This window comes from Blennius ocellaris, assembly GCF_963422515.1.
Source record: "Blennius ocellaris genome assembly, chromosome: 10".
NCBI classification, from domain to species: Eukaryota; Metazoa; Chordata; class Actinopteri; order Blenniiformes; family Blenniidae; genus Blennius; species Blennius ocellaris.
This window is the reverse complement of record NC_137659.1, coordinates 22,878,022-22,899,255: the sequence shown is the minus strand read 5'-3', so window position 1 is coordinate 22,899,255 and position 21,234 is coordinate 22,878,022. Positions and strand designations below refer to the sequence as shown.

At 48.1% G+C, this 21,234-nt stretch overlaps 1 protein-coding gene across 1 annotated transcript in view; it reads left to right on the top strand.

Moving 5' to 3' along the window:
• The window catches only part of LOC308135565 (E3 ubiquitin-protein ligase RNF31-like), a gene marked incomplete at its 5' end in the record, with an annotated part of 28,022 nt that extends 9,705 nt beyond the window's left edge, over window positions 1-18,317 (top strand). Inside the window, 14 exons of the mRNA XM_080503616.1 lie at window positions 2,636-2,869; window positions 3,180-3,611; window positions 4,442-4,627; window positions 4,700-4,906; window positions 4,988-5,161; window positions 7,709-7,807; window positions 7,895-7,984; window positions 8,832-8,946; window positions 10,481-10,593; window positions 12,321-12,431; window positions 12,825-12,867; window positions 14,581-14,677; window positions 15,809-15,974; window positions 18,225-18,317. Of these exons, the coding sequence (XP_080359742.1) occupies window positions 2,636-2,869; window positions 3,180-3,611; window positions 4,442-4,627; window positions 4,700-4,906; window positions 4,988-5,161; window positions 7,709-7,807; window positions 7,895-7,984; window positions 8,832-8,946; window positions 10,481-10,593; window positions 12,321-12,431; window positions 12,825-12,867; window positions 14,581-14,677; window positions 15,809-15,974; window positions 18,225-18,275 (2,118 nt within the window). The 3' untranslated portion in view covers window positions 18,276-18,317. The remainder of the gene's footprint in view (window positions 1-2,635; window positions 2,870-3,179; window positions 3,612-4,441; window positions 4,628-4,699; window positions 4,907-4,987; window positions 5,162-7,708; window positions 7,808-7,894; window positions 7,985-8,831; window positions 8,947-10,480; window positions 10,594-12,320; window positions 12,432-12,824; window positions 12,868-14,580; window positions 14,678-15,808; window positions 15,975-18,224) is intronic.
• Between the last annotated feature and the right edge of the window lie 2,917 nt (window positions 18,318-21,234).

Sequence of the window (21,234 nt, the reverse complement as noted above, 5' to 3'; positions counted from 1 at the left end):
GTCAAAGGTGGTGAGATGTTTCCAACTGGGTGCAGTGAGTGATCACCGCAACAACGGTGATGAATAGGCTGCACTCGTTCATCCCTCAGGATTCCAACTGTAATGAAACTCTGCCTGCCACCGTCTCTCCAGCTCTCACTTATTTTCCATGAAATTCTCCCCCCAGGATCTTTTCTCTTGTCCTCGTGTTCATTTATATTCGTTGGAATCAGACGTCATTTTTGCAGCAGCAAACCCAGATGCTTTGACAGAAATACCCCTGAAAACAGAAAAAGATCCTTTAATTTTTCACGTGACGCAGTGGAGTCAGGCCTTATGGCGCTTTGCCACGAGGCCCTACACAGTCCTACTGGACTCACCTCTGCTGCACTCCGTTTCATTGGTTGACAGTTGTACCACCGCGGGGTGGGCGGAGTCATCACAGCTTTTCCCCGTTGCACAAGTAATCACCCCGGGTACAATCTGTATCTCCTGATGTGGAGCCAACATGCAATGGATATCGGCTAAAATAATGAGTTAAATAGTATCTATTTTTTGCATGTTTTTTTTTTTTTTATAGTATCACTTCACTGTATGGTGTTTCAGTTCAACTGGTGCCCCTGTTAACTGGTGACTTCTGCCACCAGCAGTTAGCAACAGTTGATGTTAAAATAAGACAAACAAACGATACGATACTTTAACTTTAATGGAAATGCGGTTAAACAGCATTTTTCCGGGACGGCTATGGATTTTATTTGGATTTTTAACATCGACTTTGAAAAAGGGAGGCTCGTAGAAGCCGGTCACCAGTTAACAGGGGCACCAGTTAAACTGAAACACTGGTGGTGTCCGTGGCTCGGTGACCTCCTGATACTCGTAGCGGGTCACTTCACTGAGCCCCTGAATCCTGAAGGAGCCGCCTTCTCATCTGTGTCGTCACATGCCGGCCAATCAGCGGCCCACCTGTACCCACCTGTACCTACCTGTACCTACCTCTACCCACCTGTACTTACCTCTACCCACCTGTACCCACCTGTTCCTACCTGTTCCTACCTGTACCTACCTCTACCCACCTCTACTTACCTCTACCCACCTGTACCCACCTATACCTACCTCTACCCACCTGTACCTACCTGTACCCACCTGTACCCACCTGTACCTACCTGTACCTACCTGTACCCACCTGTACCTACCTGTACCCACCTGTACCCACCTATACCTACCTCTACCCACCTATACCTACCTCTACCTACCTCTACCTACCTGTACCTACCTGTACCTACCTGTACCCACCTGTACCCACCTGTACCTACCTCTACCCACCTGTACCCACATGTACCTACCTGTACCTACCTCTACCCACCTGTACCTACCTGTACCCACCTGTACCCACCTGTACCTACCTCTACCCACCTGTACCTACCTGTACCCACATGTACCTACCTCTACCCACCTGTACCCACATGTACCTACCTGTACTCACCTGTACCCACCTGTACCTACCTCTACCTACCTGTACCTACCTGTACCCACCTGTACCCACCTGTACCTACCTCTACCCACCTGTACCCACATGTACCTACCTGTACTCACCTGTACCCACCTGTACCTACCTCTACCTACCTGTACCTACCTGTACCCACCTGTACCCACCTGTACCTACCTGTACCCACCTGTACCTACCTGTACCCACATGTACCTACCTGTACCTACCTCTACCCACCTGTACTTACCTCTACCCACCTGTACCTACCTGTACCCACCTGTACCCACCTGTTCCTACCTGTACCTACCTCTACCCACCTCTACTTACCTCTACCCACCTGTACCCACCTATACCTACCTCTACCCACCTGTACCCACCTGTACCCACCTGTACCTACCTGTACCTACCTGTACCCACCTGTACCTACCTGTACCCACCTGTACCCACCTATACCTACCTCTACCCACCTATACCTACCTCTACCTACCTGTACCTACCTGTACCCACCTGTACCCACCTGTACCTACCTCTACCCACCTGTACCCACATGTACCTACCTGTACCTACCTCTACCCACCTGTACCCACCTGTACCTACCTGTACCCACCTGTACCTACCTCTACCCACCTGTACCCACATGTACCTACCTGTACTCACCTGTACTCACCTGTACCCACCTGTACCTACCTCTACCTACCTGTACCTACCTGTACCCACCTGTACCCACCTGTACCCACCTGTACCTACCTCTACCCACCTGTACCCACATGTACCTACCTGTACCTACCTCTACCCACCTGTACCTACCTCTACCCACCTCTACCCACCTGTACCCACCTGTACCTACCTCTACCTACCTGTACCCACCTGTACAGGTACCATGAAAGTCGAGTGAGGCTGAGGAGGAAATAGTGTCTTTTAGAGACATTTAGTCTCTAACAAATTAGGTTTCATATGTTGGAGCACACAGGTCGTCTGCATTTCTTGTGTCAGAGCAGAAACATCATCACGGTTTGATGGGTCACATCAGCCGTCACTTTGTAGAAACGTTTGTTCCTGAACCAGGTTTTTTGTAAAACAATCAAAGTGCCTTTGTCGGGGGTTCGACTCACTACAACACGACCAGTAACCTGTTCTTCCCTCCTCTGTGGTTTCCTGTCCTCCTCACAGTGGGTGTGTCAGTTCTGCACCTACCTGAACTACTCTCCTGCTACGGTGTGCGAGATGTGCGATTTAGCTCGTCCAGAGCCCGCGCCTCTTCCCGCCAAGCTCCGCCCACCATCGCCCGTCAGACGGGTCCCGGCCCTGCCGATCAAATCCAAAGAGCCGGCCCCCAAAGACCTGGACTCCTGGAGGCAGAAGATGATGAAGGAGGAAGGCTTGAAGATGATTCAACTAATCAGAGCAAGTTTCCTTTTCTCCTGGTATTACCTCCACATCTGTGAATCTCAAACTGTGGCGTGCGTACCACCAGTTATACATGAACTCCCTCTAGTGGTACACGGGCAGGGCAGGTTCTAAATATTTAGTTTTTAGATCAAATTAAAGGGGGAAAAAAAAAAATATATATATATATATATATATATATTCAGAATTCCTATTTAAAATAAGTATATAAGTGATAAGATCAGGTTCAGGTCAGCTGTCGTGGTGGAGAGCTCTGTATTAAATGTTTGAAGGCCAACACGTCATCTCATATGAGCCTGTGTGTCAGGATGGGGAGAAGAAAGGCGTCAGTCCAGAGGAGGTGTACACCAGCATGAGAGTCGCGAGGGACGACAGCATCCAGCCCTGCAAGTGGCTAAAGACGGAGCTCCCTCTACTGCTGGACCAGATCCGAATGTCGGTGGCCACGACTTCCCTTCTGGCGGTTTCTGACATGACCACAAGAACTCGAACGGTCAGTACGACTCTCTGCTCCGAAGTCCGGCAGGGATTCCAGCCGAAGGTTTGTGGAATGGTGATTGATCGTCCTCTGACACAGAACAAGCCGTGCGATGCTCCAAACCAGGACGCCGGGAAGGAGTTTCCAGAAACGGAGAGTGTGGTGCAGCTGTCCCGAGCAGAGGCCAAGCAAGCCTGGCTGACAGCAGGGGGCGACACTGAGCGAGCCGCCAAACAAGCTCTGAGAGACAGACTGGCCAAGGTGATGGATGGAACGCAGATGATCTGTAAATCTGTTACCGACGTACGCAGACGACACACACATTTACATCACATCTCACCAGAAGTTAGTGGATTGAACAGATTCACAGCTGGTCCACTTCTAGACAAGTTATTATTATTAATAATAATAAAACTTGAGACAAGGCAAATGTATTTATAGAGCAGCTTTCAAACACAAGGTAATTCACAGTGCAAGTAACATTTCCAGCACAAACAATGACGCGGCTAATTTAAGGATTTTTATGGGTTAACGAGTGTAATGCCACCCATACATGGGTGGTGCGTTCAGGTGCATCATGTAACTCCGGCCTGCTGCGCTCTGTGGCTGAGCAACGTCCTCCTCAGAGGAAAATCTTCATCTGCGGAATCACAATCAGGAAATAACCAATAAAGTACTTTATCAAATTCAGAAATTCAGATTTCAGTGTTTCTACCACTGTCGGTTTCTTCCACTTCATATTATTCTTGCAATTCTCCTTGGATATCCCCACCCACCCCCACCCTGCTCGCTCGCTCTCTCCCTTTTCCGTCTGGGGCCCTGCCAGTTTTTTAAACTCGTTTAAAAAAAACCCGCAGTCCCGCAATGAAATCCATGCCCTGTTACAACGTGGCTTGTACATGTATACATTTTTGGTTCTTTTTAAATTCGGTGTGTGCGCCTTGTATTCAGTTGCGCTCAAGTCTGGAACTTTTGGTTTGTCGTCATATGAACCAACCGCAAAACAAAAAAAAAGGTGTAACTCGTCTGTATGATGCAGTCGTAGTTTTCTGCAGGAGAGAATTCATGCTTTTGTTCACCGTTCCTCTCAGGTTAAAGAATTGTGTGTGCTGGGCTTCAGTGATGTGGCTCGCTGTCATGAGGCTTTGAGGCAGAGTAGTGGTGAGGTGAGAGGGGCTCTGGCCTTGCTGCAGCGCCCCCTTCTGGAGCCTTTCCATAAGCGCATCTGGAGTGAGAAGCCCGAGCCTCCGGTCGACATCCATCACCCCGACAAGCAGGTGAGACCCACCGCCGTTAAACACCGTGGCTTCAGGAAGGGTCTGTCGCTTCATCTCTTTCGTCTGTTTCAGCGCGTCTGTCGTCGGCTGCTGGCCGTGTACGACCTCCCGAGCTGGGGCCGCTGCGAGCTGGCGCTGTCGCTGCTGCTGGAGCACAGCGCCCCCTACTCCCTGGAGGACGTGGTGCAGGCTGTGCGAGAGTCCCACGACAGGGAGTTCATCAAGAGGGTGCTGGCCAAAGAGTGTCCCATCTGCCTCTCCGTATTCCCCCACAGCAAGGTGTGCAGCCACGTTCGTCCCCACAGACTCCCCGCGGGGACAAACTGCTGAGCGTCTCCGTCCCCCTCTGCTCCCGGACAGATGCAGTCTCTGACGTCGTGCCAGTGCTCCGTGTGCTGCGGGTGCTTCCAGCAGCACTTCACCATCGCCGTGAGGGACAAGCACATCAGAGACATGGTGTGTCCGGTGTGCTGGGAGCCCGACATCAATGACCCCGAACACCTCAACAGCTACTTCTCCACGCTGGACATCCAGGTGAGCTGCAGCTGCCGAGGGGAGGGGGAGGGGGAGGGGGAGGGGGAGGGGGAGGGGTTCACCAGTCTGGGGACTGAAATAGGAGGCAGGATTTGGAAAGCAGTCTCAGTCATGTGGTCTCAAACCTCCACTTCTAACTGGCAGTTTGATGTTAAAGGCCTAGTGAAATGTACAACACTACTTTGCAAAAAACGATAGTTGGGGTTCTACTTCTCAGGTTCCTCCGACTCTGCCCCACCACTGTTGTCGCATAACAAAGTTATTTGAATTTTGAATCTCCAGCCGACGAAGTCGGGGGAATCCTTCTTCGTGAGCGTGACGTCAAATGTTGTGCAGATCTCCATCTGTTGTGTTTATTTTGGCTTGTTTCCTCTTAAATATCCAAGTTTTTACAGTGTTTTGAAGTTATAGTCGGTGTTTTATGAGACTTGACGAAAGATTGAGCCTGGAAGAGACCGAGAGAGGAGAAAAGAAGCACTAGGGGCTAGCGGGAGCTGCTAGTGCACGCGGCTCGCGGCTCGCGGTAGCCGCGAGCTCGGGCGGCTAGCGGGAGCCGCTAGCTCGGGCGGATCAAGTAATACCTGGACTCATCTTCGGTGATTCCGCGCAGTCAGAAAAGCGCTTCGACATGATCCACGAAGTCGTTCTGCCAAAAGTCAGGAGCCTCAAAGCCTCAAAGGTGAAAACTGGCGGCTGCGGAGGCGAGGAGACGAGGACGAATGGAGGACGAAGCGTCTTCTGCTTCCTCAAACATGTTCCAGACGGGGTCACCGATGGCAGAACCACCTTCTGTGTCTTCTTCATCAATCACTGGATTTGAAATGATGATGATGATGAAATATGGTTAAATTCAGCCTCTTCGTCGTCAAAACTCTGATCCTCCATAATGTAAACACAACTTGGGCGTGTGCACAACTCGTGATGTCACTCTATTATTGTCAGAAGCTCCGCCCAGCAAAGGAAATGGCTGTTTATCGGCTATTTTCTCGCAGATTGCCGTGTTTTCACATTTTACCCTCGGGCCAGTTACCATAAAAATGTCCCTAGAAGCGATAACCAGTGTTTTGGAGGTCGAATTTTCATTTCACTAGGACTTTAAAGGGCCCATATTATAGTTTTTTTTTTTTTACAATTTCTCATCCGTGTCATTGGTCCAACAACATTGTATTACAAGTGAATTTCCCCAAATCCAGCTGTAGTCCTGAATTTCTCCAGTCTAAAAGTGAGAACAGACTGTTTCTTTGTCCGTGTCTGTCCACGTCGACTCCAGGACCGTCTCAGGAGAAGAGCTTTCCGATGTTTCAGACCAAGTGGTTTCCCTGTTAACTGGTAACCCTTTAGTGTCCCTTGTTGCTGCTCATGACAGACGTTAAAATCCAGACAGAAATCTGAAGCCGTCCTGATGAACGCTGGTTAACAGCTTTTACAATTAGGTTTCCAAGTGTTGTACCTTTTGTGTCTTATTTGAATATAGGCTGTTACGAGCAACAACGATGGACGCTAAAAGAAGTCGGTCACCTTTTAACACGGAAACAAGTTAATTTGAAACACTAGTACCATGTGCTTCAAGGTTACTGTGTCAGTACCCGGAGGTAGACTTGTTTTACAGATTTCGTTCTCATTTGGCACGTCATGACAAATAAAGACACACGATGAACCAGACAAGCAGATAATTTGAGCTCTTGTCTGTCTTGTTTTCACTCGACAATGTTCAACTATTCACCAATAAATAATGACGATTAGATAAATAGACAATAAACCTTACAGAGATAAAAAGCAGTCACTAACATAAACCACGATAAAAACATTCAATGAAGAATCACGATAATAAATAGAGCTAAAAATGTAGAAAGAGAATAAAAACGATAAAGTGCAATGTCACTGGGTCTATTTCAGTTCAGTGAGTTTCTCTGTTTAAAGATGTCTGACTGAACCACCAAGCACAAAGATAACTATTGTTTACGGTGGATGTATGACTTGTATAAACGCGGTTGTTAAAAATATTGTTAATATAACATTATTTAGTTTGGTTGTTTGTGTTGTGACAGTTACGACAACGTAGCTAATGCTCGCTCCTGCTAGCTCCTGCTAGCTCCTGCTAGCTCCTGCTAACTTTATAGTTTTTCACATTATACTGAATGTATTCAGTTCATCAGTCATCTTTAATTTTTCATCTCCCTGTGGAAGAGTCAAAATGAGTATCAACCACCATGGGGTATTTATTTCCCCATATGATGTCATCAAGGCCAAATCTCAGAATCGCCTACATGAACACACATGAATTAAAAAGTGGAGCAAGTGAGGGAGAGGACAGACCTTCTCCACTTCTGGGGCTTCATACAGGCTATTGGGAAACATGTTACTGTTAATATAAGCATTAGAAAGTGAATTTTACATAACGTGGGACCTTTAAAGAACAAGGCACTTGGTTATATTGGACTCCACTTAGTCCCTCCAGTGTGGAGGACCAACATAATGCCATTGTGGCCACAGGAAGCTGAGGGATGGTGTGAAACAGTGACGGTCACTTTGCTTCCTGTGCTTCAGCTGCGAGAGTGTCTGGAGCCTGAAGTGTACGAACTGTTCCACAAGAAGCTGACGGAGCAGGCTCTGATCAAGGACCCCAAGTTCCTGTGGTGCTGCCATGTGAGTACATGGGGGTGAGAAAAATGTTAACGAGAGATATTTTTTAATATATTTATGTTTGATAGTCCTACTTGTCTCTGTCTTCAGTGCTCATATGGGTTCATCTACGATGGAGATCAGCTGAAGGTCACTTGCTTCCAGTGTCGAAACAGTTTCTGCGCTCAGTGTAAAAAACCTGTAAGTATTTTCTGCTCTTCAAAAAACACCCAAATTCTCTGAATCAGAGGAAAAACAAACCAAGCCCCCTGAATCAGGGAGAAGAACACTCAGACCCTCTGAATTAAAAGAACACAACACCCAGACCCCTTGAATCAGAAGAACAAACACTCACGGTTCGTCCGAAATGTCCCTCTTGACTCCTTATCTATCGACTTTCACTGAAACCCAGAAGTGTTTGGTGTAGCGGCCATGATAAGGACTGTCTGAATTCTCAAGAAGCAAAGAAAAGGAGGCTCCTTGTTTCCTTTAGAGCCTCCTTTAGCTTAGGATAGCATTGATGCACACGTTCACAAAGGAGACCAGCTCATGCTGCCCCACAATTCCTTGTGGCGGTAACATTTAAAGGGACCCGCTCATCCGAACGTTTACGGAAAATCACGATGCGAGTTACCAAAGCAATAATCTGCATTGAACAACTTTAAATCATCTAAAACCCAAATGCGCTTTTTATAGTCCACTTTCAGAAACTTGTAGTTCTTCCCCCGCCACGGCAGACGTCACTAACTTCTGCCAACTGCCACACCAGGGTGATCGCCTTTCACTAACTCCTTTAGGAAGCCTCCTAACACCTTTCCTTAACCCTGTGGTGTCATCCACGGGGTTCAGTGAAAGTGAAGAGATGAGGAGAAAGGAGGGACTTCTCAGACGTACCCTCAGACCCTCTGAATCAGTAGGAACTGTTGGCTGATGAATCTGAATCTGCTGTGTTGAGTAAATTCAGGAGAACTTGAGCAGTATTTACTCTCAGTTCTGTATTTACCTTCAGTCAAATGGCTGAAGACAGTGACTGTATGAATGTTGACAGTGGGAGTCGCAGCACGCGGGTCTGTCCTGTGAACAATACCAGTCCTGGAAGAGGGAGAACGATCCGGAGTACCAGAGGCAGGGCCTGGCGGGATACCTGAGAGACAACGGCATCAGTGAGCACAACTCAATACACACCTGATACACACTCAATACACACCTGATACACACTCAATACACACCTGTTACACACTCAATACACACCTGATACACACCTGATACACACTCAATACACACCTGATACACACTCAATACACACCTGATACACACTCAATACACACCTGATACACACTCAATACACACTCAATACACACCTGATACACACTCAACATACACCTGATACACACTCAATACACACCTGATACACACTCAATACACACTCAATACACACCTGATACACACTCAATACACACCTGATACACACTCAACATACACCTGATACACACTCAATACACACCTGATACACACTCAATACACACTCAATACACACCTGATACACACTCAATACACACCTGATACACACTCAATACACACTCAATACACACCTGATACACACTCAACATACACCTGATACACACTCAATACACACTCAATACACACCTGATACACACTCAACATACACCTGATACACACTCAATACACACCTGATACACACTCAATACACACTCAATACACACCTGATACACACTCAACATACACCTGATACACACTCAATACACACCTGATACACACTCAATACACACCTGATACACACTCAATACACACCTGATACACACTCAATACACACCTGATACACACTCAATGCACACCTGATACACACTCAACACACACCTGATACACACTCAACACACACCTGATACACACTCAATACACACTCAACACACACCTGATACACACTCAACACACACCTGATACACACTCAATACACACCTGATACACACTCAATACACACCTGATACACACTCAATACACACCTGATACACACTCAACACACACCTGATACACACTCAATACACACCTGATACACACCTGATACACACTCAATACACACCTGATACACACTCAATACACACTCAATACACACAAACATGACTGAATCCTGACAACATGACCTCTTAAGAGATTTTCAAAGTAAAGCGTGGCACTTTAGTCATAACCAGTGACGGTGTTTAGCAGGAAAACGTGAACTCTGGTCATATCAGGATCCAACAGAAGTGAATTTCTTTATTTCAGGCGTCCTGAATCCTGAATCCTGAATCCTGAATGTTTTTGTTTTTAATGGGAAAGAAGTGTGAGAACAGTTGAATCTCTTATATCTGTGGCCTCACATCCACTCTGACATCACTGTTCATGATCCACTCTTGTTATATTCACATTGATCTGCTCAATCAGTTTTTTCTACAGAAATCTTTTTCTAGACTGTATTTATTTATTCTGTGTCATCGACATGATCAAGCATCAGTCACTGATTTAAGCTGAGCATTTCTTACTTTAAGCGAGGAAAATGTAGGGAGGAAGACGACAAAGGAGGAACATAATTATTATAAAATAATAATTATTATTATAATAGACTGCTACTCTTCCTTAAAGTCTATGCAAAGTTCTAAATCAGTTCATTGACTCGCTGTCTTGCTGCCGTCTCTCCTGCAGCCTGTCCCAACTGCCGCTTCCAGTACGCTCTGTCTAAAGGAGGCTGCATGCACTTCTGCTGCTCGCAGTGTCGCTACCAGTTCTGCAGCGGCTGCAACAACCCCTTCCACACCGTGAGTCGCCCTGCTGCTGCAGGCTCTGTTCACTCTTTAAGAAGAGACATGAAGACTTCAGGGACATGTCATTTAAGTCCTTTCAGCCTGACGTCATCAAAACAAAGTGTGATGAGTTCAGTTTGTACCCGTTTAGTCAGCGAAGACCTGAGAATAAGTGATCGACCAGCTCAACCGGTGGAAAAGTCCAGGTTCAGATCAACACCTCAAACATTTCTATGTGATATTTCTGAGTTAAATGTTAGTGAAACGTTACATTTGTTAAATACACTATATAAAACTGTAATACTGTCAAAATCTGCTCATGCCAACAAACTAAGAATGAGACAATGTAGACAAGCAGTGAGTGATTATTCACTCTGACACGTTTCTTCTAGTTGACCGTTTGAAAGAAGACATTTGCTTAAAAAAGTTTATTTTCTTTCTTTCAAAACATCCTAAAATGTGTTGAAGGATGAATTGATTGGAAATAAACCTGATTTACCTTTTGTTTTCTCTAAACTCATGTAAATCAGCCCCAAAACCTTCATTTTCTAAAAGAGACTAATGAAGCCTCTGCTTGTATTTGTTTACAAGTCTGTTAATAAAAGAGTCTTAAGAAGAGTCTATTCACTCACTGCTTCAAAGAACTACAATGTTTCATCACTGTTTCATCTCATCCTGCTCCTCCTCCTCCTCCTGCTCCCCCTCCTCCTCCTCCTGCTCCTCCTCCCCCTCCTCCTGCTCCCCCTCCTCCTCCTCCTGCTCCTCCTCCTCCTCCTCCTGCTCCCCCTCCTCCTCCTCCTGCTCCTCCTCCCCCTCCTCCTGCTCCCCCTCCTCCTCATCCTCCTCCTCCTCCTCCTGCTCCTCCTCCTCCTGCTCCCCCTCCTCCTGCTCCCCCTCCTCCTTCTGCTCCCCCTCCTCCTGCTCCTCCCCCTCCTTCTGCTCCTCCCCCTCCTTCTGCTCCTCCCCCTCCTCCTGCTCCTCCCCCTCCTTCTGCTCCTCCCCCTCCTCCTGCTCCTCCTCCTCCTGCTCCCCCCTCCTCCTTCTCCTACTCCCCCCTCCTCCTCCTGCTCCCCCTCCTTCTCCTCCTCCTTCCCCTCTTGCTCCTCCTTCCCCTCCTCCTCCCCCCTCCTCCTCCTCCTCCTTCCCCTCCTCCTCCTCCACCTGCTCCCCCTCCTCCTTCTGCTCCTCCCCCCCCTCCTCCTTCCCCTCCTCCTCCTTCCCCTCCTCCTCCCCCTCCTCCTGCCCTCCTCCTGCCCCCCCTCCTCCTCCCCTCCCGCTCCTCCTCCCCCTCCTCTTCCTGCTCCCCCTCCTTCTGCTCCTCCCCCTCCTTCTGCTCCTCCCCCTCCTTCTGCTCCTCCCCCTCCTCCTGCTTCCCCCCTCCTCCTCCTTCTCCTCCCCCTCTTCCTCCCCCCTCCTCCCCCTCCTCCTCGTCCTCCTCCTCCTGCTTCCCCTCCTCCTCCCCCCTCCTCCTCCTCCTTCCCCTCCTCCTGCTCCCCCTCCCCCTCCTCCTCCTGCTTCCCCTCCTCCTCCCCCCTCCTCCTCCTGCTTCCCCTCCTCCTCCCCCCTCCTCCTCCTCCTTCCCCTCCTCCTGCTCCCCCTCCTCCTTTCCTGCTTCCCCTCCTCCTGCTCCTCCCCCTCCCCCCCTGCTCCCCCTCCCCCTCCCACCCTCCCCCCCCCTCCTGCTCCTCTTCCTCCTCCTCCTCCCCCCCCTCCTCCACCTGCTCCTCCCCCCCCTCCTCCAGACGTGTGCGGTGGACAAGTGCAGTGTGTCCGGCCTCCACGCCCACCACCCGAGGGACTGCCTGTTCTACCTGAGGGACTGGGAGCCGTCCAGACTGCAGGCTCTGCTCCAGGTACTCCTGCAGGACATCAGCTCTCCGTCGTGGCCACTGGCTGTTTACGCTCACCTTGCATCAAACAAACAAACAAACTGTTGACACGTTAAAGCATAGAGCGCGGGGTTTCAATAGAAGTTAAATGATCAACTGAAGTGTTTTACTCAACTGTAAAAGTACTTAAAAACTACTTAAAGGTTTTCATATAAAGTATAAATCCGACTCTAAACAGCTTATTATCCTGGAAATAAATGTTTTTAAATGCAGCTGCAAGCTGGATTTCCAGTTTCTTTCTCAAAACAATGAATTGTTGGAAGCCGGTGACGTTGGGAGAAAACTGATGTCTCTGATGCGAGGTGGTCCGGCCACGTCCACTCCCTGGTGAAGAGTCCTGCTCTTCTTCTCTTTCAGAATAACGCCTTCAACACGGAACCTCCTCCAGGAACACAGACAGGTAGAACCCCCGCCACGCTCTTCTGACCAACACGCGTTATTACACTGCGAAAGACCTGGTCGGTCAACAAGCAGGGTTTGTTTTGGTTTGTTGTGGAGACTAAACTTCCTGAGAGAAGAAACTCTGTGCTCTGAATCATCACCTGCTCTGATGAGACGACGAGGACGAGGGAAGCTTTCACTGAGGCTCCGCCCACAACGCAGGGCTTGACGCTCAATTCTGATTTTTTTTTTCCTGGGATCCAATATTTTTCCGTGATCATGTGACCTGGCGTGTGACCGCGGTCGGGCCAGATGTGTGCGGGCCCCGGAGCGTAGGGGCCGACGTGGCGGGCCGCTCTGCACCGGGTCGCCAGACGTGACTCACTGGTTTCAGCCAAAACAACGTAAAACCCACACTCTCAATAAAAACCAGCTAAACTCTCACTGTGTAGGACTTCCTGTTAAAACTGTCAGAGTATTTGATGTGTGATAAAGAACACGTCATAAATACACAAAAGCATGACATAAAGAGTTGAAAGGTGAGAGTTTGGCTCCCAACCAGACAGATCTGGCAACAGTTTTTACTCTTTTTATCTTCTTCCTATTTATCTGCTGCTTGAAGACGGAGTCTGACAAGGTTTCCTTGTTTTATAGCAATGATGATATCGTTTTCTGATTTATGAAGAAGGAGAATATAAAAGCTGGCGCTGATCCGTGACGTCAGTGACGAAGCAGCGTGTCTAGAAATGTGAACTGGTTCCAGACATGAAGGTCCCTGTTCTGGTGTGGAACATCAGGACTGGTCTCGTTTCCCTGCAGTGTGAACGAGTTGTGAGGATCAGCTGGACCTGGAGCAGCTTCACTGGTTTCCTCTGTTTGACTTCGTCCCTCCTCCTCCTCTTCCTCCTGCTACTCCTCCTATTCCTCCTCCTCCTCTTCCTCCTGCTACTCCCCCTATTCCTCCTCCTCCTCTTCCTCCTGCTACTCCTCCTATTCCTCCTCCTCCTCTTCCTCGTCCTCCTCCTCTTCCTCTTCCTGCTCCTCCTCCTCTTCCTCTTCCTGCTCCTCCTCCTCCTCCTCTTCCTCCTCCTCCACTTCCTGCTCCTCTTCCTCTTCCTCTTCCTCCTCCTCCTCCTCTTCCTCTTCCTGCTCCTCCTCCTCTTCCTCGTCCTCCTCCTCCTCCTCGTCCTCGTCCTCGTCCTCTTCCTCTTCCTCTTCCTCTTCCTCCTGCTGCTCCTCTTCCTCTTCCTCTTCCTCCTGCTCCTCCTTGTCCTCGTCCTCTTCCTCTTCCTCCTCCTGCTCCTCCTCCTACTCCTCCTCCTCCTGCTACTCCTCTTCCTCTTCCTCCTCCTGCTACTCCTCTTCCTCTTCCTCCTCCTACTACTCCTCCTCCTCCTGCTACTCCTCCTGCTACTCCTCTTCCTCTTCCTCCTGTTCCTCCTCCTGCTCCTCTTCCTGCTCCTCCTCCTCCTCCTGCTACTCCTGCTCCTCCTCCTTCTCGTCCTCCTCTTCCTCTTCCTCTTCCTCCTCCTCGTCCTGCTGCTCCTCCTCCTCCTCCTCCTCTTCCTCCTCCGCCTCCTCTTCCTCTTCCTGCCCCTCCTCCTCCTCCTCCTCCTCTTCCTCCTCCGCCTCCTCTTCCTCTTCCTGCCCCTCCTCCTCCTCCTCCTCTTCTTCTTCCGCCTCCTCCTCCTCCTCCTCCTCCTGCCCCTCCTCCTGCTCCTCCTCCTCTCAGGACTGTGTGGTGTGATTGAGCAGAAAGACGAGGGCGGCCAGCAGCCAGATTCCGCCTGCGGAGCTCAGACTCAGCCTGGACACGCTGGACTGTGCGAGTACGGTGACTTTACTCCTTTGTTTCTTTGATCAAACAAACAAACAAACAAACAAACCTCGTGTCAGTGATGAAACTAAGTTCACATCCTGTCTGGTCTGGACCAGAGTCTCTTCAGGGAAAAACACTTTTGTTTGGGCGACGTGAAAACGCCCACCAACTCTGAACCGGAGTCAACAAGTGATCTCTGGTCTCCTTCAAAACCTCCGTCTCCTTCCTTTACAAACCTTCTTTCTAGTGGGCGGGGGGAGAGGACGTGACGTAGTGTGCAATGCATTCTGGGTAGTGAACAAACAAAGTGAACCGCATGAATCAGAAGAATTAAACAAAGAAAAAGTTAGAAAATATCTGGAGGCAGACGTGAAGTAGTGAAGAAGAAGAAGAGAGGAAGAAGAAGAAGAGAGGAGGAAGAAGAGAGGAAGAAGTAGGGAAGAACAAGTAGGGAAGAAGAGAGGAGGAAGAAGAGAGGAGGAAGAAGAGAGGAAGAAGTAGGGAAGAAGAAGAGAGGAAGAAGAAGAGGACAGGAAGAAGTAGGGAAGAAGAAGAGAGGAGGAAGTAGAGAGGGAGAAGAAGAAGAGAGGAAGAAGAAGAGGACAGGAAGAAGTAGGGAAGAAGAAGAGAGGAGGAAGTAGAGAGGGAGAAGTAGAGAGGGAGAAGAAGAGAAGAAGAAGAAGAGAGGAAGAAGAAGAGAGGAAGAAGAAGAGAGGAAGAAGTAGAGAGGAAGAAGTAGAGAGGGAGAAGAAGAAGAGAGGAAGAAGTAGAGAGGAAGAAGTAGAGAAGAAGAAGAGAGGAGGAAGAAGAGAGGAAGAAGAAGGGAGGAAGAAGAAGTAGAGAGGAAGAAGTAGAGAAGAAGAAGGGAGGAAGAAGAAGTAGAGAGGAAGAAGAAGTAGAGAGGAAGAAGAAGTAGAGAGGAAGACTCATTGATATGTTCTCTTCCTCCTCTCTGGTCAGTGTGTGTTTCAGGTGACAGCGCCCCCTAACCAGCAGCTGTTGTAATTGCGTGACATTTTCCAAATGAAGGGGTGAACATTCTCAGCTCCCCTCCCTCCCCAGTGACCCGGGTCCCGGACCGTCTCCTCATCCTCCTCCTGACATGTGACCCAGCCTCTGTCCTCTGTCCTCTGTCCTCCAGGAAGCACTACAGGGAGTACCTGGTCAGCCTGATCAACAGCCACTCGGTGGACCCGGCTCCTCTCTACAGCTCCAACGAGCTGCTGCTGGCCTGCAGGAGGTACAAGGTGGACGACACCCGCCGGGAGGGGGAGGACGCCTTCACCTACTACAGCCGGCTGCTGCAGGTGTGTGTGTGTGTGTGTGTGTGTGTGTGTGTGTGTGTGTGTGTGTGTGTGTGTGTGTGTGTGTGTGTGTGTGTGTGTGTGTGTGTGTGTGTGTGTGTGTGTGTGTGTGTGTGTGTGTGTGTGTGTGTGTGTGTGTGTGCATAGAGAAAGCAAAAAAAAAATTAAAGATATTTAATTCATACACCCAATTCATTTTCAAAATGTCTTTTATATCTTCAATTAAAAATAATAAAAAAAAAAGGATAAAAAAAAAAGCCACAAAATTCAAACAATTCTAAAAGGAAAAAAAAGCTTTAAAATTAAAGAAAAAAATGAGTAAAGCTGCTTAGAAAAGGGGTAAAATGGCTAAGATGTTTTTTTTAGATAAAGGACTTATTTGCTACAAACAATTATACACAATTATTCAAAATAGCTACACACACTGTGAAATAATTTCAGTTCTTGTTACAACACCGAAGAAACAACTTTCATTATAAGAGGAGAAGAATACAAAATCCACAAAGCATACAATAAAGATAATAATATTTTTCCTGTGAGTTTTTTTTAAAACTGCACACGAAACACATAAACACGAGTATTGATATATATAAAAAACCATTAATACAAATTTTTCAGTGTTTGCTGTGTTTTGGTTAATTTCATCCTTTATTGCTATATTATTACACCACATACCTTTTAATATTTAAAATTACTGATTTAATTTACATTGTCTATTCTGTCTGGAGCCTTGCTTAAAGGAACTTCCCTGTGGGATTAATACAGTATTTCTATTCTATTCTATTCTATTATGAATTGTCTAAATTATTTGAAAACTGCTGGGAAAGAAAGCTCAGACCATTCAAATCAGGTACAAAAACATCTGACAATGTAATTAATTGTTCATCGTCCTAAATTCTAATTGAAACTTCACTAATGCAACTTAAGATGCAGTTTTTCCCCCCAAACTCCTGTTTGTATGAAACTTTAGAAGCTGCGTCGGCCTCATCTTAAAGGTTCAATGCGTTTTGCGGCTCCAGTGAAATTAAATTTTTTGTAAAATCATGAAGGCTTCAGAGGCGTGACGTCGTAATATTCACCGTACATCAACAGATTGTGGATCTGATGATGCCTCAATCTGATTGGCTGATTAATACCAATAGAATGGATGTTCAGTGTGGTGTTTTTCCTCTTTTGGCGCCGCAGTAGAAAGTGTGGTCTGTTGCAGTGAAGTCAGTCACAGGTTGGGCTCCACATGTTCCAGATGTGAGATCAGCTGATCGCGATACGGCGGCCCGCCGACGTTATTGCTGTAATGATCGTCGTCACGCTTCCATTTCTTCTGCCCTCCGTCCTTCTCCTCGTCCACGTCACCACTGTGTGTCTGACAGCTGCATGTTTCCAGCTGGACTGAACTTGTACCAACTGACGTGTTGTTCAGTGACCCGGTCCGTCAGAGAGACCAAGAGCAGTGCTGCCACCTGCTGGACGGTTTGTGTCATTGCTGTGTCAGACTTGCATTGGGCAGGAAGACATGGAGGCTCTATATAATCTGTTCATTTGTCTTTAGCAAACTTTGAACATTGATTTTGAGCTTGGGGAGGAAACCAGAGGCTGGATGGGAGGAACATGCAAATTGTCCAGAGAAAAGCCCAGAATGAAATGATGTTGTCGTTGTTTCAGTCGCGTCTGTGTCTCTTTTTCTTCCCAGCAAACTCTTTGTCTGATGAGATTTTTCATGGATTTTCCCACTTTAGCAATTTAGCTCTGTGAGTCATGGCAGCAACGCCCTTTCTTCAGTTTCTTTCTTTTTTTTTAAATAATTTTTCCTTCTTTTTTACAACTTTAACCCTTTGTATCTCCTTTTTTAAGTATTTTTCAGTTTTTCTTCACCGTTTTTTTTTTTTTTTTTTTAAATAATTGTTCTTTTTTTTTAAATACGTTTGGGGTTTTCTTTATTTTTTATGTTTTATTTTCCTGAAAACAGCCAGACTAGCAATTTTAATTATATATATTTCACTGTCTTGTCTGTATAATGTTTATTTCTCTTTTTTTTTTGGTAGTTTTTCCTTTTTTTCCAAATTTGAGCAATTCCTGGAGATGAGGACAGTTTTAAAAGTCAGTGTGGAATACAAATAAAAGCAAAATGAAAAGCTCAGTGTTGAGGTGACACATTGTAGAAGGTCCTGGAGCCGCAGGTTGAACACTTGTGGTCCAAAACAACAGATTAGTTCCTTCCAGTCCAGTGACGTTCCCTCTGTGTTTTCTCTGCAGAAACTGATGGACGAAGTTCCTCTCGGAGACAAAGTACCACGTAAGAAGTGATGCGCCGCAGCTCCTGCCAACCCCAGAAGAAGAGAAGCAGCTGGAGCTGGATCCAGACCAGGGACTGTCGGTGGACTCTGGCGGGACTCCAGCAAAACGTTTCTCAATCTCACATTTAAAGTGTGGCGATGGAAAAGAAGTGATTTATTTTGTGTTTGTTTTTTACTTGGTATTGAACTGTTCTGTTGTCTGAAGGACGTATTCCTCAAACGTCTGACTGGTTCAGGAGCATTCTGAGGGGAGCCTGCTCTGCTGGTTCTGGTCCTGGTCCTGCTTCTGGTTCTGGTTCTGGTTCTGGTCCCTGCAGCAGGAACCCAGAACCTGAAGGAGAATCTTCTACGGTTCACTTCACAAATGGAACGAGGCCACGTCAAGCATTGATTTGATTTGCTGTTCTGACGTAAGAAGCATTATTGTCTGAGTTGATTGGTCTTTTTGTCTCCAGACTGAATGAATCATCAGACCAACACGTCGTTTCTGTTCCACATCTCTGATACCATCTCATCATGTGACGTGTCCGCTTCTCTCCACATTCGCTCACCGAGGTTCTGATCACATGTTTCTTTCTCCGTGTTCTAATGAGCCTTTTGGGCTCAAGAGTTCTAAATCCTGACTTCACGTCCTCCTTGTTTAAAATCCTGACATTATTTGCAACATGTAAAATAAGCTACTGGCACGTTCACCTGTCACATGAGTCACAATGTCGTGACCTTTGACCTGAGGTCAGTGTTTCTGCTCTGGACAGTTTGGGAGAGTTCATCAATGTGTTTTACCACGATGTTCCTTTGGTACCTGAAGAGCTGCTCTGTACCATGTCTGAATACATGTAAATATAAATATATATACCATCAATATATTGTGGTGGGATTCATTTATTTTTTGCTTTTTATTTATTCAATATAAACTAAGCAGATGAAGATGCAACATAAAATCACACCTGTTTCAATTCATAGTCGACTTAATAGAAATATTACCGAGACGGCTACAAACAACTTCTGTGCAACAGTGCATTTTAAGATGAATAACCTCCGGCCAGGGGACACCAGGAGACACCAGGAGACATTGAGGAGGTACCAGGAGACATGGAGGAGGTACCAGGAGACATGGAGGAGGTACCAGGAGACATGGAGGGGACATCAGGAGACACCAGGAGACATGGAGGGGGTACCAGGAGACATGGAGGAGACACCAGGAGACATGGAGGAGGTACCAGGATACATGGAGGAGGTACCAGGAGACATGGAGGAGGCACCAGGAGACATGGAGGGGACACCAGGAGACATGGAGGAGGCACCAGGAGACATTGAGGAGGTACCAGGACACAATGAGACATGGAGGAGGTACCAGGAGACATGGAGGAGGTACCAGGAGACATGGAGGAGGCACCAGGAGACATGGAGGAGGTACCAGGAGACATGGAGGAGGCATCAGGAGACATGGAGGAAGTAGGGAGGATGTACAAGGAGACACCAGGAGACATGGAGGAGGTACCAGGACACAAGGAGACATGGAGGAGGCACCAGGAGACATGGAGGAGGTACCAGGAGACATTGAGGAGGTACCAGGAGACATGGAGGAGGTACCAGGAGACATGGAGGAGGTACCAGGAGACATGGAGGAGGCACTAGGAGACATGGAGGAGGTACCAGGAGACATGGAGGAGACACCAGGAGACATGGAGGAGGCACCAGGAGACATGGAGGAGACACCAGGAGACATGGAGGAGGTACCAGGAGACATTGAGGAGGTACCAGGAGACATGGAGGAAGTACCAGGAGACATGGAGGAGACACCAGGACACAAGGAGACATGGAGGAGGCACCAGGAGACATGGAGGAGGTCCAGGAGACATGGAGGAGACACCAGGAGACATGGAGGAGGTACCAGGACACAAGGAGACATGGAGGAGACATGGAGGAGGCACCAGGAGACATGGAGGAGGTCCAGGAGACATGGAGGAGACACCAGGAGACATGGAGGAGGCACCAGGAGACATGGAGGAGGCATCAGGAGACATGGAGGAAGTAGGGAGGAGGTACAAGGAGACACCAGGAGACATGTAGGAGGTAGGGAGGAGGTACCAGGAGACATGGAGGAAGTATGTTCACATATATGCAACTCAAGTTTGCCTATCTGTGGCATACAGTATATGCAGCATATATGTGCATATAAACTGCTTATAGGTTTCATATATGCGCATATATCCTCGTATAGGTTCTTTCCATGTGGGGCAGCTACGTCCTCCATCGTGAACCGTGGAGAACGTTCTGCTGCAGCTACGTCCTCCAACAAGAACCGTGGAGAACGTTCTGCTGCAGCTACGTCCTCCATCGTGAACCGTGGAGAACGTTCTGCTGCAGCTACGTCCTCCATCGTGAACCGTGGAGAACGTTCTGCTGCAGCTACGTCCTCCATCATGAACCGTGGAGAACGTTCTGCTGCAGCTACGTCCTCCATCATGAACTGCGGAGAACGTTCTGCTGCAGCTACGTCCTCCATCATGAACCGTGGAGAACGTTCTGCTGCAGCTACGTCCTCCAACAAGAACCGCGGAGAACGTTCTGCTGCAGCTACGTCCTCCAACAAGAACCGCGGAGAACGTTCTGCTGCAGCTACGTCCTCCATCATGAACTGCGGAGAACGTTCTGCTGCAGCTACGTCCTCCATCGTAAACCGTGGAGAACGTTCTGCTGCAGCTACGTCCTCCATCGGGAACCGTGGAGAACGTTCTGCTGCAGCTACGTCCTCCATCGGGAACCGTGGAGAACGTTCTGCTGCAGCTACGTCCTCCATCGTGAACCGTGGAGAACGTTCTGCTGCAGCTACGTCCTCCAACAAGAACCGTGGAGAACGTTCTGCTGCAGCTACGTCCTCCATCGGGAACCGTGGAGAACGTTCTGCTGCAGCTACGTCCTCCATCGTGAACCGTGGAGAACGTTCTGCTGCAGCTACGTCCTCC